At 63.0% G+C, this 13,749-nt stretch overlaps 1 protein-coding gene across 1 annotated transcript; it reads left to right on the forward strand.

Moving 5' to 3' along the window:
- Positions 1–7,646: 7,646 nt before the first annotated feature.
- Positions 7,647–11,554, forward strand: LOC128800735 (arf-GAP with GTPase, ANK repeat and PH domain-containing protein 2-like). Its single transcript, XM_053966167.1, has 5 exons — positions 7,647–7,777; positions 9,447–9,543; positions 9,659–9,791; positions 10,459–10,545; positions 10,914–11,554. The coding sequence occupies exons 2-5, from the start codon at positions 9,463–9,465 to the stop codon at positions 11,114–11,116; spliced, it is 504 nt and encodes a 167-aa protein (XP_053822142.1). The 5' UTR covers positions 7,647–7,777; positions 9,447–9,462; the 3' UTR covers positions 11,117–11,554.
- The last annotated feature ends 2,195 nt before the right edge of the window (positions 11,555–13,749 follow it).

The raw sequence follows: 13,749 nt of genomic DNA on the forward strand, positions 1-13,749 counted from the left end.
TTTTCCTGGGTGCTCTTTTCCCTGGATCCTGCCTGTCCCTGAATCTCTCTCTCATCCCGGGCTGCTCCTTATCCTGGGCGCTGTTTTCCCCTGGATTCTCCTTATCCCGGGTGATCCTTATCCCGATTCTCCTTATCCCGGGTGATCCTTGTCCCGTGTTCTCTTTATCCCGGGTGATCCTTATCCCGATTCTCCTTATCCCGGGTGATCCTTATCCCGATTCTCCTTCTCCCGGGTGATCCTTATCCCGATTCTCCTTATCCCGGGTGATCCTTGTCCCGTGTTCTCCTTATCCTGACTGCTGCCCGTTCCTGGGTGCTCCTTTTCCCTGGCTCCCGCCTGTCCCTAGACCTTCTCCATCCCTGCTTTATCCCGGGATGTTCCTTACCCCTGGATTCTCCCTGGTTTGGGTCCTGATTTTCCCCGGGTTCCAGGAATTGTCCCCACCGGGCTCCACGTCCCCTGCCCAGGGACACGCGGGGGAAAATCCCGGTGGCAGCGGCGGGGACAGGGCCGGGATCTGGGATCCTGTGGGAACGTGGGAATGCCGGGATCCTGCGGGAATGAGGGAATTCTATGTGGGAATGCGGGAATTCCATGTGGGAATGCCGGGATCCTGTGGGAATGCCAGGGTCCGGGATCCTGTGGGAATGTGGGAATGTAGGAATGCCGGGATCCTGTAGGAATGAGGGAATTCCATGTGGGAATGCGGGAATGTGGGAATGCCGGGATCCTGTGAGAAGGTGGGAGTTGGGATCCTGTGAGAATGAGGGAATTCCATGTGATAATGCGGGAATTCCATGTGGGAATGCCGGGATCCGGGATCCTGCGGGAATGCGGGAATTCCATGTGGGAATGCCGGGATCCGGGATCCTGCGGGAATGCGGGAATTCCATGTGGGAATGCGGGAATTCCATGCGGGAATGCCGGCTTGGGGACAGGGCAGGTGGAAACGGCTCCCGCCGCTCTTCCTGGAGCCAGGAAGGAAAAGAGGAGGGGAAAAGGTTAAAAAAAGGGGGACAAATTGGGGAAAACGGGAGAAAAAAACGGGGGAAAGGGAAAAAAGGGAGGGAAAATGGGGGGAAAGTGGGGGAAAGGGCAAAAAAACCCCCAAAAATAGGGACAGGAGGGGTGAGTCCCAGGGCCAGGGACACCCCGGGGACGCCGATCCGTGGGATGGGGGATCCAGAGGGGATTTTTGCAGGTTTTGGGTGGGAAACCTCAATTTGCCCCGGCTTTTGTGTGGAATGTGGGGTGGGGATGGAGCGAGGATGCCCTAAAAGGTCCCGGCCGTGGAATTTGGGGTGACCCAGAGGTGGATTTAACCCTGGAGGGTCCGGGAGGCAGGACCAGGGCTGGGAATATGCCGGGAGAGAGGAAAAACGGGATGAGCAAAGCTCAGCTGCTTCTTTTCCCCGCTCCCGGCCCCATTCCAAGCGGGAATAGCAGAGCGGGGAAGGGAACGGGAGCCCGGAGCCGGCAGCTCCCGGCCCGCCCCGGTAATTTGGGATGGCCGGATCCCAAAAAAAAAAAAAAAAAAAGATGGGAGAAGGATGTGCCAGCACGTCGGGATCTCGGAGCGGCTTTTTTTTTGGGATATTCCGCCCTCCCACAGCATCCAAAAAAACCCACAGGGAAGCGGGAGGGGGGGGGATTTGGGATTTATTTGGGATTTTTTTGGGATTTTTTTTTTGATATTTTGGGATATTCCACCCCTTCCCTCCGGGAATAAGGAGCTGGAAAGGCCCCTGGGAAGCCGCTTTTGGGTTGTTTTTTTTTTTTTTTAATTTCTTTGAAAGAATGGAAAATGTAATGACAGGGTCTGAATGAAAAGGACAAAAGGAAGCAGCTGGGAAGGCCCTAAATAGAGAAAAATCCACAAAACAACAACAACAAAAAATGGATGAGAGGGAACGGGGGGTGAAAAGGGGAAGGAAAGGATCGGGATCTCCTGTCCCCAAATGGGGCATCCCCGGGGACCCCAAAACTGAGCATCCCTGGGGACCCCAAAACTGAGCATCCCTGGGGACCCCAAACTCGAGCATTCCCAGGTATCCCGAGCGCCCCAAAACCGCATTCCAGGGGAGCCGGAGAATCCCTGGGGACCCCGGGTTGGAATCTGTGGGAATCCCAACCTGAGGCACCCCTGGGCACCCCAAACCTGCTCATCCCGAGGTATCCAGAGCATTCCCAGGGACCCCAAATCAAAAATCCTGACCCGGAGCGTCCCTGGGGACCCCAAATCGGGGAATTCCTGGGAATTCTGAATTGGGGGATCCCTGGGAACCCCAAATCAGGGAATCCCTGGGAAATCTGAATTGGGGCATCCCTGGGAACCCCAAATCGGGGAATTCCTGGGAATTCTGAATTGGGGGATCCCTGGGGACCCCAAATCGGGGAATTCCTGGGAATTCTGAATTGGGGGATCCCTGGGGACCCCAAATCAGGGAATCCCTGGGAATTCTGAATTGGGGCATCCCTGGGAACCCCAAATCAGGGAATTTTGAATTGGGGGATCCCTGGGAACCCCAAATCAGGGAATAACTGGGAATCCCGAACTGGATCATTCCTGGGGATCCCAAATTGGAACCTGTGGGGATCCCAAACCAGAGCATTCCAGCGGATCCAGCTGTGGAATTCCAGCGGATCCAGCAGTGGAATTCCAGCCCGTCTGGCCAAGAGGAGCCGCTGCGCTCCCGCCGTTCCCTCTGCCGGGAGCCGGGAAAAGCCCCGATCCCAAAAATCGCCCATCCCAAAAATCCCCGATCCCAAAAATCCCCCGATTCCAAAAATCCCCCATCCCAAAAATCGCCCATCCCAAAAATCCCCCATCCCAAAAATCGCCCATCCCAAAAATCCCCCATCCCAAAAATCCCCCATCCCAAAAATCGCCCATCCCAAAAATCCCCCATCCCAAAAATCCCCCATCCCACTCTTCCCAAAGCGCCTCCCTTGGCAAAGGGGTCTCCAGGAGCCGGGAGGTTTTTGGGAACCCGGGGGGCTGCGGGATCACGGATTTATTTTCCCGACACGGAATTCCACAGGAACGTTCCTCCCTTTCCCAATATATTTGTGCTTTTCCAAGTTTTTTTTTTTTTTTTTTTTTTTTTTTTTTTTTTTTTTTTTTTTTTTTTTTTTTTTTTTTTCAGCTTTCGCATCCCAAACGTTCAAAACGAGTCGCTTCTGGAAAAAAACATCCCGTGTTTTTTGGGTTGGTTTTGTTTTTTTTTTTTGCTTTTTCCAGCTATTTTTGAACCTTTTTTTGGCTTCCTTTCCCTCTCTGGCGCTCCAGCCCCATAAATAATAATAATAACAACATTTTAAAAGCCTTTTCGCTGACACTTCACCGGCCCTGCCAGAGCCTTTTCATTCTCCAGATGGCGAAAATCCGCCTCAAAATAACAAAAATAAAAGGAAAAAAAAAAATCCCTTAAAAAAAAAGAAAAAAAAAGAAGAAGCCTGGAAGTTTTGGTAAATATTTGGTGTTTTTCTCTTTTTTTATTTTCTTTTTTTTTTTTTTTTTTTTTTTTTTTTTAATTCTGTCACATGAAGGAGAAGAAGTCCTAAAAGTGGAGCAGCTATTTTTGGGGATATTTTTGGGATATTTTGGGGATATTTTTGGGGAGATTTTGAGGATATTTTGGGGATATTTTGGGGATATTTTGGGGATGTTTGGGGGATATTTTGGGGATATTTTGGGGATTTTTTGGGATAATTTGGGGATATTTTTGGGATATTTTAGGGATATTTTTTGGATATTTTGGGGATTTTTGGGGATATTTGGGGATATTTTTGGGATATTTTGGGGATTTTTGGGGATATTTTTGGGATATTTTGGGATGTTTTTGGGATATTTTTGGGATGTTTTTTGGGGATATTTTTGGGATATATTTGGGATATTTTTGGGATATTTTGGGGATATTTTTGGGATATTTTGGGGATATTTTGGGATGTTTTTGGGATGTTTTGGGGATATTTTTGGGATGGTTTTGGGATATTTTTGGGAGGGGCAGGGAGGAAGCATCCCTGGCACGAGCCGGGGCTCCGTGCCCGGTTTGGGGCGCCCGAGGGTCCCCCCCGGGTTTGGGGGTGTCACACCCGAGGGAGGAACTGAAAGGACTCTGCCACTAATTAAAGCAAAATTAAAGCAATTAGAGGAAGCGGGACGTTTATTGGCAGCGCCGGGCACACGGGGAGGAACCTCCCAAAAATGCGAAATTCACAGAGCTCCGCTCGCCAGGCTGGGATTTGATCCCCGAAAATGTTACATATTCATAGAGCCACGTAATGAACTCATGCATATTCATTGACTGGCCCCGCCCACCCCGCTCCGCCTTTCTTGGAATCCGAAATTCAAGGAAATCTCCCAGCAATTGCTCCTGCTCTTCTGGCTGAACTCTGAGTTATTGTTCATTGCTCCTGTCCTGGCTAAAATCTGAATTATTGTTCATTGCTCCTGTTCTACCTAAAATCTGAATTTTTGTTCATTGCTCCTGTTCTACCTAAAATCTGAATTATTGCACATTGCTCCTGTTCTACCTAAAATCTGAATTATTGCACATTGTTTCTGTTCTACCTAAAATCTGAATTATTGTCCATTGCTCCTGTCCTGGCTAAAATCTGAATTATCACAAATTGTTTCATTCCTGGCTGAACTCGGAATTATTTTAATTCTTTCGGACCCTTGATTCGGTCCCGGCACACGGGGCTGGGGAATCCTTAATTTTGGGTTCATTCAGCCCCGGTTTCTGTGGAATGTCCCCAGATCCGGCCCGGAGGTCACCGATTGTGGCCGTGCGGGGGATTTTGGGAATCACGTGATTTCCCTTTTTTTTTTTTTTTTTTTTTTGGGGGGGGAGAATCGAAACCGCTGAACTTCGGAGGAGGATGCGGAGGTGTCTCCCTGGAAAAGGCGGGGTGCAGCCCCGGAGGGCGGCGGCCGCCGTGGCCCTGGCGGTGACTGTCCCCACCCTGCTGTGCCAGGGGGACCGGGATTCCCGGGCGGGGCTGCAGAAGGCCCTGGATGTCACCAACATGTCCCTGGCCGTGTCCCGCGGGAAGTGGCAGCGCTGCAGGGAGGAGCTGGTGGGTGCTGGGGACACGGGGAGGGGACAGGGCCAGGCGGGGAGTGCGGAGTGTCACCGCAGTGTCACCGCCCAGGGAGCGCGGCACGGGAAGGTCCTGGAGCTGCAGCGGGCGCTGGCCAACGTCACCCGGCTGGAGGGTGAGTGCTGGGCACGGAGGGGCACTGCCACCGGGCACTGCCACCGGGCACTGCCACCGGGCACTGTCACCTGGGCCACCCTGGGCCACCCTGGGCCACCCTGGGCACTGTCACCGGGCACTGCCACCGGGCACTGTCACCTGGCACTGCCACCGGGCACTGCCACCGGGCACTGTCACCTGGCACTGCCACCTGGGCCACCCTGGGCCACCCTGGGCCACCCTGGGCACTGTCACCGGGCACTGCCGCCGGGCACTGCCACCTGGCACTGCCACCTGGCACTGTCACCGGGCACTGCCACCGGGCACTGCCACCTGGGCCACCCTGGGCACTGTCACCTGGCACTGTCACCTGGCACTGTCACCGGGCACTGCCACCTGGCACTGTCACCGGGCATTGTCACCTGGGCCACCCTGGGCCACCCTGGGCCACCCTGGGCACTGTCACCGGGCACTGCCACCGGGCACTGCCACCGGGCACTGTCACCTGGCACTGCCACCTGGCACTGCCACCGGACACTGCCACCTGGCACTGTCACCTGGCACTGCCACCGGGCACTGCCACCGGGCACTGTCACCTGGCACTGCCACCTGGGCCACCCTGGGCCACCCTGGGCCACCCTGGGCACTGTCACCTGGCACTGCCACCTGGGCCACCCTGGGCCACCCTGGGCCACCCTGGGCACTGTCACCTGGCACTGTCACCGGGCACTGCCACCGGGCACTGTCACCAGGCACTGCCACCGGGCACTGTCACCTGGGCCACCCTGGGCCACCCTGGGCACTGTCACCTGGCACTGCCACCTGGCACTGTCACCTGGCACTGCTACCGGGCACTGCCACCTGGGCCACCCTGGGCACTGTCACCTGGCACTGCCACCTGGGCCACCCTGGGCCACCCTGGGCACTGTCACCTGGCACTGCCACCGGGCACTGTCACCTGGCACTGTCACCTGACACTGTCACCTGGGCCACCCTGGGCCACCCTGGGCACTGTCACCTGGGCAAGCCTGGCCACTGTCACCTGGGCCACCCTGGGCCACCCTGGGCCACCCTGGGCCACCCTGGGCACTGTCACCTGGCACTGTCACCTGGGCCACCCTGGGCCACCCTGGGCACTGTCACCTGGGCCACCCCGGGCCACTCTGGGCCACCCTGGCCACTGTCACCTGGGCCACCCTGGGCACTGTCCCCTGGCACTGTCACCTGGGCACTGTCCCCTGGGCCAGCCTGTCCCCTGTCCCCTCTGCAGAGCAGAACCGGGCGCTGGTGACAGAGGTGGCGCGGCAGCGGGAGCAGCTGGGGGAGGAGCAGAGCCTCAGGTGAGCCCCAGCCACCCCCACCCCCAGTGCCACCCCCACCCTGTCACCCACTGTCCCTGTCCCCCCTGTCCCCCCATCCCTCTTTTCCCCCATCCCTGTGCCCTGTCCCTGTCCCTGTCCCCCATCCCTGTCCCTGTCCCCCTGTCCCTGTCCCTGTCCCCCACTGTCCCCTCTGTCCCCGCAGGGCCGAGCTCCAGCTGCAGACCCGGCTCCTGCAGGAGCAGCTGTGGGACATGAGGAGCCAGCGCTCGGCAGGGGACAGCCTGGCCGTGTCCCCCGCTGTCCCCGCGCTCCTCGTCCTCGGGGTGCTCCTCCTGTGACCCCGGGGCACCCCGGGGTCCCCCTGTCCCCGCTCTGGGGTGACCAGGGACTGTCCCCACCCGGCCTGGCGGCGTCTGGGGGTGGCGGTGGCCTCAGGGTGCCCTGTCCCCCGCTCAGCCTTGTCCCAGGTCCCCAACTCCACGGGGACATCCCGGAGTGACCATTCCCCTGCGGCCACCACGGGGAGGGACAGGGGACAGGGACAGGGGACAGGGACAGGGACAGGGACATGCCAACGCTGCCCTGAGCCGCAGATAATCCACAATTCCTCATTTTAACCGCTTTCCAATAAAACCTGGCAGACTCGGGCTTTCTCTTGCTGCGGGCGACACGGAGCTCCGTGGTGGGGACAGCTGGAAACCTCAGCGCCCCAGCGGTCACCGAGGCCACCGCGGCTTGTCCCCGCAGCTGGGGCAGGGCCCTGTCCCCTCTCCAGCACAAACAAAACCTATTCTGGGCCCTGACCTGCCACGAACCTCGGCCCACGCGCGACAATTACGGCGCCGCCAGCAGCGCCACGGCCACATCCCGGCACGGCCACCGCCGGAGCGGCTCCGCCTGTCCCCTCCTGTCCCCTCCTGTCCCCTCCTGTCCCCTCCGGCATGGACCCCGCGGTGCCCAGGGCCACGCTGAAGGTGCTGGGGCTGTGCGCGGCGCTGCTGCTGCTGGTGGCCGCGGTGACGGTGGCGGTGGCCGTGATGGTGTGGCGCTCCGAGGCCCTGGGCAAGCTGCGGGGCTGCCGGGAGCGCGCGGCCAACGAGAGCCGGGAGCTGGGGACGCGCCTGGAGGAGCTGCAGCGGCAGCGGGAGCGGCTGCGGCGGGACGGGGACGCGCTGCGCCGGGAGCTGGCACGGGCACGAGGTGACAGCAGCAGGGGCAACGCCAGCCTCGTGTCCTGCCGGGAGCGGGCGGTAGGTGGCCGCAGGGATGGGGACAAGGAGGTGCTTGGTCACTTTGGGGCGGAAAAGGGGATGGGGACAGCACCGCCTGTCCCCTCGGCACCGTCCTGTCCCCATAGGTGGCCGCAGGGATGGGGACAAGGAGGTGCTTGGTCACTTTGGGGCGGAAAAGGGGCTGGGGACAACACCCCGTGTCCCCTCGGCAGCGTCCCCTGGCCCCATAGGTGGCCGGAGGGATGGGGACAAGGAGGAGTTTGGTCACTTTGGGGTGGAAAAGGGGATGGGGACAGCACCGCCTGTCCCCTCGGCACCGTCCTGGCCCCATAGGTGGCCGGAGGGATGGGGACAAGGAGGTGCTTGGTCACTTTGGGGCGGAAAAGGGGCTGGGGACAACACCCCGTGTCCCCTCGGCACTGTCCCCTGGCCCCATAGGTGGCCGGAGGGATGGGGACAAGGAGGAGTTTGGTCACTTTGGGGTGGAAAAGGGGCTGGGGACAGCACCCCGTGTCCCCTCGGCAGCGTCCCCTGGCCCTCCGTCCCTGCCCAGCAGCCAGGACGGGGGGCTGCTCCATCCCTGTGGGAATTCCCACCAGGAAGGTTCCAGGTGGGATGGTGAGCTGGGAAAAGGGCACAGCCACCTGGGGGGGGGCACATCCCTGCAGGGGACACCCCAAAAACGAGCCCGCGGTGCTCCCGGGGAGGGCAGAGCCGCCACAGCCCTGCAGGGGACACCCCAAACCCGAGCCCGGGGTGCTCCCCGCTCCGTGCCGCCCGTCCCGCTCCCGGCGGGGCCGCTGTTCCCGGCTCCGTCCCGGTCATTTCCCCGGGCCGAGGCAGCGGCGGGGCTGCAGCTCCCGGGTTTGTCCTTCCCGGGTATTTTTAGCTGCGGTTCCAGCCGGGAAAGGGCCCGGAGGAAGAGCCGGGTCCCGCCGCTCCTCTCGGGCTCATCCGGCTGAACAATGGCCCGGAGAGGCTGGAAAATGTCCCCGTTTCCCGGGGCTGGCGCCGGGAGCCGGGCAGGGCTGGGCAGCCTCTCCGAGAGCTCCTGTCCCCCTGTCCCCTCCCTGGCAGCAGCGGTGACACCCGCGGGGTCACCTCGGCCTGCTGGGACAGGTCACGTCTCCCCCAGGGTGAGTGTCACTTCGGGGAGGAGGGGTTGCCCCCAAAGCCACGTCCCCAACCCTTTGAGGAACGTGAAGGGAGGGGGACAGGCACCCAAGGCCACCAGGAGCGTGGGGACAGCTTGGGGACACGGGTGGCCTGGGGCTCCTGTGTGATGGCCACGCTCAGGCTGAGCCATCCCTTCAGGGATCTCAGGATTGTCCCCAAATCCATGAAATCCACGTCCCCACCCCTCCAAGGAGCATGAGGGGAGGGGGACAGGCACCCAAGGCCACCAGGAGCGTGGGGACACTTGGGGACACGGGTGACCCGGGGCTCTCCTGTGCTCCCCACCCTCAGGACGAGCCATCCCTCCAGGGGAGAGGGATTGTCCCCACATCCGTGTCCCCACCTTTGGAGGAGGATGAGAGGGGCCCCCAAGGCCACCAGGAGCGTGGGGACACTTGGGGACAGGGGGTGACAGGGAGGCGGAGGAGCAGGAGGGCTCTGGCAGCAGATGAAGAGCCGGGGCGGGAGGGGACACTGCCCACCGCTGTCGCCACGTGTCCCCTGTGCCCAGGCCAGGCTGGAGGCCAATGTCACCGCGCTGGGGGACGAGCTGGTGGCGCTGCGGCGCGAGCGGGCGCAGCTGGCCGGTGACAAAGCGGCCCTGCAAGGTGAGCTCTGTCCCCGGGCGAGCAGCCGGGCCGGGGGCGGCTCCGGGGGCGGCTCCGGGGGCGGCTCCGGGGGCGCTCCGTCCGGCCGTGACGCCGCTGTCGCCGCTGTCCCCAGAGGAGGTGGCGCGGGGCGCGGAGCAGGCGCGGGGGCTGCGGCGGCGGCTGCAGGAGGCGCTGGAGCAGCAGCGGGAGCTGCGGGAGCGCCGGGAGCGCTGCGAGGCGCGACAGAGGGAGCTCCAGGACACCCTGTAAGGGCCTGTCCCCCGGGGATACACCCTGTTCCTCGGGGACATCCCCCTGCCCATCGGGGACATCCCCCTGCCCCTTGGGGACATTCCCCTGTCCCTCGGGGATATCCCCCTGTCCCTTGGGGACATCCCCCTGTCCCTTGGAGACACACCCTGACACTCGGGGACACACCCTGTCCCTCGGGGATATCCCCCTGTCCCTCGGGGACATCCCCCTGTCCCTTGGGGACATCCCCCTGTCCCTCGGGGACACACCCTGTCCCTCGGGGACATTCCCCTGTCCCTCGGGGATATCCCCCTGCCCCTTGGGGACATGCCCCTGTAAGGGCCTTGTCCCTTGGGGACATCCCCCTGTCCCTTGGGGACATTCCCCTGTCCCTCGGGGACATCCCCCTGTCCCTTGGGGACATCCCCCTGTCCCCTGGGGACATCCCCCTGTCCCTCGGGGACATCCCCCTGCCCCTTGGGGACATCCCCCTGTCCCTTGGGGACATCCCCCTGTAGGGTCCCTGTCACCCTCCTCAGGGTGGGCCACCCCCAAAAAGCAGAGCCCCACTCCCCCCAGCCCCTGTGACACCCCGCCCTGTCCCTCCTCCCCTTGGGGACCCCTGAGTGTCCCCAGCTGGGGACAGGGCCACCCCCCCACGTGGCTCCGCTGTCCCCACAGCCGGGACTACGCGGCCGAGCTGGAGGCGCTGCGGCGGCGGGGCAGGGACAGGGACAGAGGCAGCGGGCGCAGGTGTCCCCCGGGCCGGTACTTCTGGGGGGACCCGGGGACGGGGGGACAGCCCGGGGAGGGGGACAGCCCCAGGGGGACATCCCGGGAAGAGGGGACAGCCCGGGAGGAGGGGACAGCCCCAGGGGGACATCCCGGGAAGAGGGGACATCCCGGGGAGGTGGCACAGCCCAGGGAGTGGGACACCCCGGGGAGGGGGGGACATCCCGGGAGGAGGGGACAGCCCCGGGAGGACGGGACAGCCCCGGGAGGAGGGGACAGCCCCGGGAGGGGGGGACAGCCCCGGGAGGAGGCGCAGCAAGGAGCGGTGGCTCCGCTGCCATTGTCACCGTGTCCCCAGGGCAGCGGGAGCCGCGCGGGGCTCACTCCCCGTCCCCCCCTTGCAGGAAGGGCTGAGGCCCCGCAGCCCCCCCGGCCCCCCCAGCGAGCGCCACATCGCCGGTGTCGCCGTGTCCCCAGCGCCGGGAACCGCGGGGCTGGCCCGGCCCCGGAGCCGCCAGCGCGGCGCGGCAGCGACGGGGGTGGGACACGGCTCCTGATCCCAGTGATCCCCGATCCCACCGATCCCTGGTCCAACCGTAATCCCTGATCCCATTGATCCCTGATCCCACCGACCCCCGATCCCACCGATCACTGATCCCACCATGATCCCTGATCTCATTGAACCCTAATCTCATTGATCCCTGATCCCACCATGATCCCTGACCCCATCCCATGTCCTGATCCCATCCCATATCCTGACCCCGATCCCGATCCCAATCCCAATCCCATCCCATGTCCCAGTCCCGATCCCGATCCCGATCCCGATCCCAATCCCGATCCCAATCCCGATCCCGATCCCGATCCCGATCCCATCCCAATCCCGATCCCAATCCCGGTCCCGATCCCGATCCCAATCCCGATCCCGATCCCGATCCCAATCCCGATCCCAATCCCGATCCCAATCCCGATCCCGATCCCGATCCCGATCCCGATCCCATCCCAATCCCGATCCCAATCCCGGTCCCGATCCCGATCCCAATCCCGATCCCATCCCGGTCCCGATCCCGATCCCGATCCCGATCCCGATCCCATCCCAATCCCGATCCCAATCCCGGTCCCGATCCCGATCCCATCCCGATCCCGATCCCGATCCCGATCCCGATCCCAATCCCGATCCCGATCCGATCCCGATCCCGATCCCGATCCCGATCCCGATCCCGATCCCATCCCGATCCCGATCCCGATCCCGGTCCCACCGCGCCCCGAGCCCTCTGTGCTGCCACCCCGCGTGCCACCGCTCCGTGTCCCCACCCCATTCCGCAGCGGACGAGGGACAGCCGGGTCCCTTTCCCGCTTTTTGGGGCGGTCCCGGCTCCTCCCGGGCACGCTTTTCCCTGCAATCCCCTCGGAGCCCGGGAACAGCGGGAATTTGGGGGAATTTGGGAAGGATCGGGCAATAAAAGCCGCGCTGCTCGCCAGGACATCTCCCCGTGCCACCAGCCCCTGTCCCCTGCTCCTCTGACCCCACCTGTCCCCTCCCCAAACCCAAATGTCGCCCCAAACTCCCGGGATTCCTCCCATCCCGGATCCCAACGGCTCTGCCGGGGACCCCAAAACACCCCGGGGGGGGACTGGGGGACCCCAAAACACCCCGGGGGGGACTGGGGGACCCCAAAACACCCCGGGGGGGACTGGGGGACACAGGGCCGCCCCCCTGTCGTGGGGCCACTCCCGGTGCGTGTCCCCGCGCGGGGACATCGCTGCCACGGTGGCTCCGCCCAGCCGGGAACGGCAGAGCCGGGGTTGTCACCGTGTCCCCAATCCCGATCCCGGTCCCTGCGGGTCCCTGGGGGTCGGGGCGGGCTTGGGGACACCTTGGGGACACGGAGGGGACTCAGCGCAGGGAAAAGGGTGGCTTTTGGGGTGGCATGGCTGAAGGGGGGGAGGACACTGTCCCTTTGTCCCTCAGTGCCACCTCAAACCGGGCGTCTGGGGGTGTCCAGGTCCTGGCCACGGCCACTGTCCCCCTGTCCCCATCCCGTGGGGATGTCGCGGTCCCCCAGCCCCGCAGGATGCCCGGGGGGGTTCGGGGGGGCCGGGCCGCGGGTCCCCCGGGCGCTGACCCCGGCCCGGTGGCTGTTTCCTGCCCTGGCTGCCCCGCGTCCTTCGGGGACCGGGAAGTGTCTGCGATGGCCCGGCCGGTGTCGCTGCCGGAGCCATTCTCAGCTACTGCCGCTTCCTTTTCCTGAGCTGCAAATAACAGTGAGTCACCCGCGGCCCCCCCGGGGGGACACTGCCACCCCCCCGGGGGGACACTGCCACCCCCCCCCGAGGGGACACTGCCACCCCCCCGGGGGGACACTGCCACCCCTGACCCCCCTGAGGGGACACTGCCACCCCCCCCGAGGGGACACTGCCACCCCTGACCCCCCTGAGGGGACACTGCCACCCCCCCGGGGGAACACTGCCACCCCTGACCCCCCCCGAGGGGACACTGCCACCCCCCCCGAGGGGACACTGCCACCCCTGACCCCCCCCGAGGGGACACTGCCACCCCCCCGGGAGGACACTGCCACCCCCGAGGGGACACTGCCACTCCCGAGGGTGGCATTGCCACCCCTGACCCCCCCAAGCGGACACTGCCACTCCCGAGGGGACACTGCCACCCCCCCGAGGGGACATTGCCATCCCTGCCCCCCCTGAGGGGACACTGCCACCCCCCCGAGGGGACAGTGCCACCCCGCCCCCCGCGGCCCTGGGATGCTCCGTCCCGGATCCCGTCCCGAGGGCTCCTCGCCCCCTCCCGGGACCCCAGAGATCCCCGCTCTGTCCCATTCCCCAATTAACCCCCCGCCGTAATTAACGCATCCTCACACCGTGGGAACGCTGCTCCCAGTCCAGGAGCGCTGTTCCCAGTTCGGGAATTCTGTTCCCAGTTCAGGAATTCTGTTCCCAGTTCGGGAATGCTGTTCCCAGTTCAGGAATTCTGTTCCCAGTTCGGGAATTCTGTTCCCAGTTCGGGAGCGCTGTTCCCAGTTCGGGAGCGCTGTTCCCAGTTCGGGAGTTCTGTTCCCAGTTCGGGAATTCTGTTCCCAGTTCGGGAGTGCTGTTCCCAGTTCGGGAATGCTGTTCCCAGTTCAGGAATTCTGTTCCCAGTTCGGGAATTCTGTTCCCAGTTCCTCTCCCCATCCCAAACCCTCGCAGGGCGGGGGGGCCGCTCTGGCCCCAGCCAGGTTTGGG

The sequence above is a fragment of the Vidua chalybeata genome, chromosome 27 (genome assembly GCF_026979565.1).
Source record: "Vidua chalybeata isolate OUT-0048 chromosome 27, bVidCha1 merged haplotype, whole genome shotgun sequence".
Classification (NCBI taxonomy): domain Eukaryota; kingdom Metazoa; phylum Chordata; class Aves; order Passeriformes; family Viduidae; genus Vidua; species Vidua chalybeata.

What these genes read in the sequence shown, in the direction of transcription:
- LOC128800735 (XM_053966167.1), top strand. Translation starts at nt 9,463, where the DNA reads ATGTCACCGCGCTGGGGGACGAGCTGGTGGCGCTGCGGCGCGAGCGGG. An exon ending in TGACAAAGCGGCCCTGCAAG is followed by an intron (nt 9,544 to 9,658) that starts GTGAGCTCTGTC and finishes CGCTGTCCCCAG; the next exon opens with AGGAGGTGGCGCGGGGCGCG. An exon ending in AGGGAGCTCCAGGACACCCT is followed by an intron (nt 9,792 to 10,458) that starts GTAAGGGCCTGT and finishes CTGTCCCCACAG; the next exon opens with CCGGGACTACGCGGCCGAGC.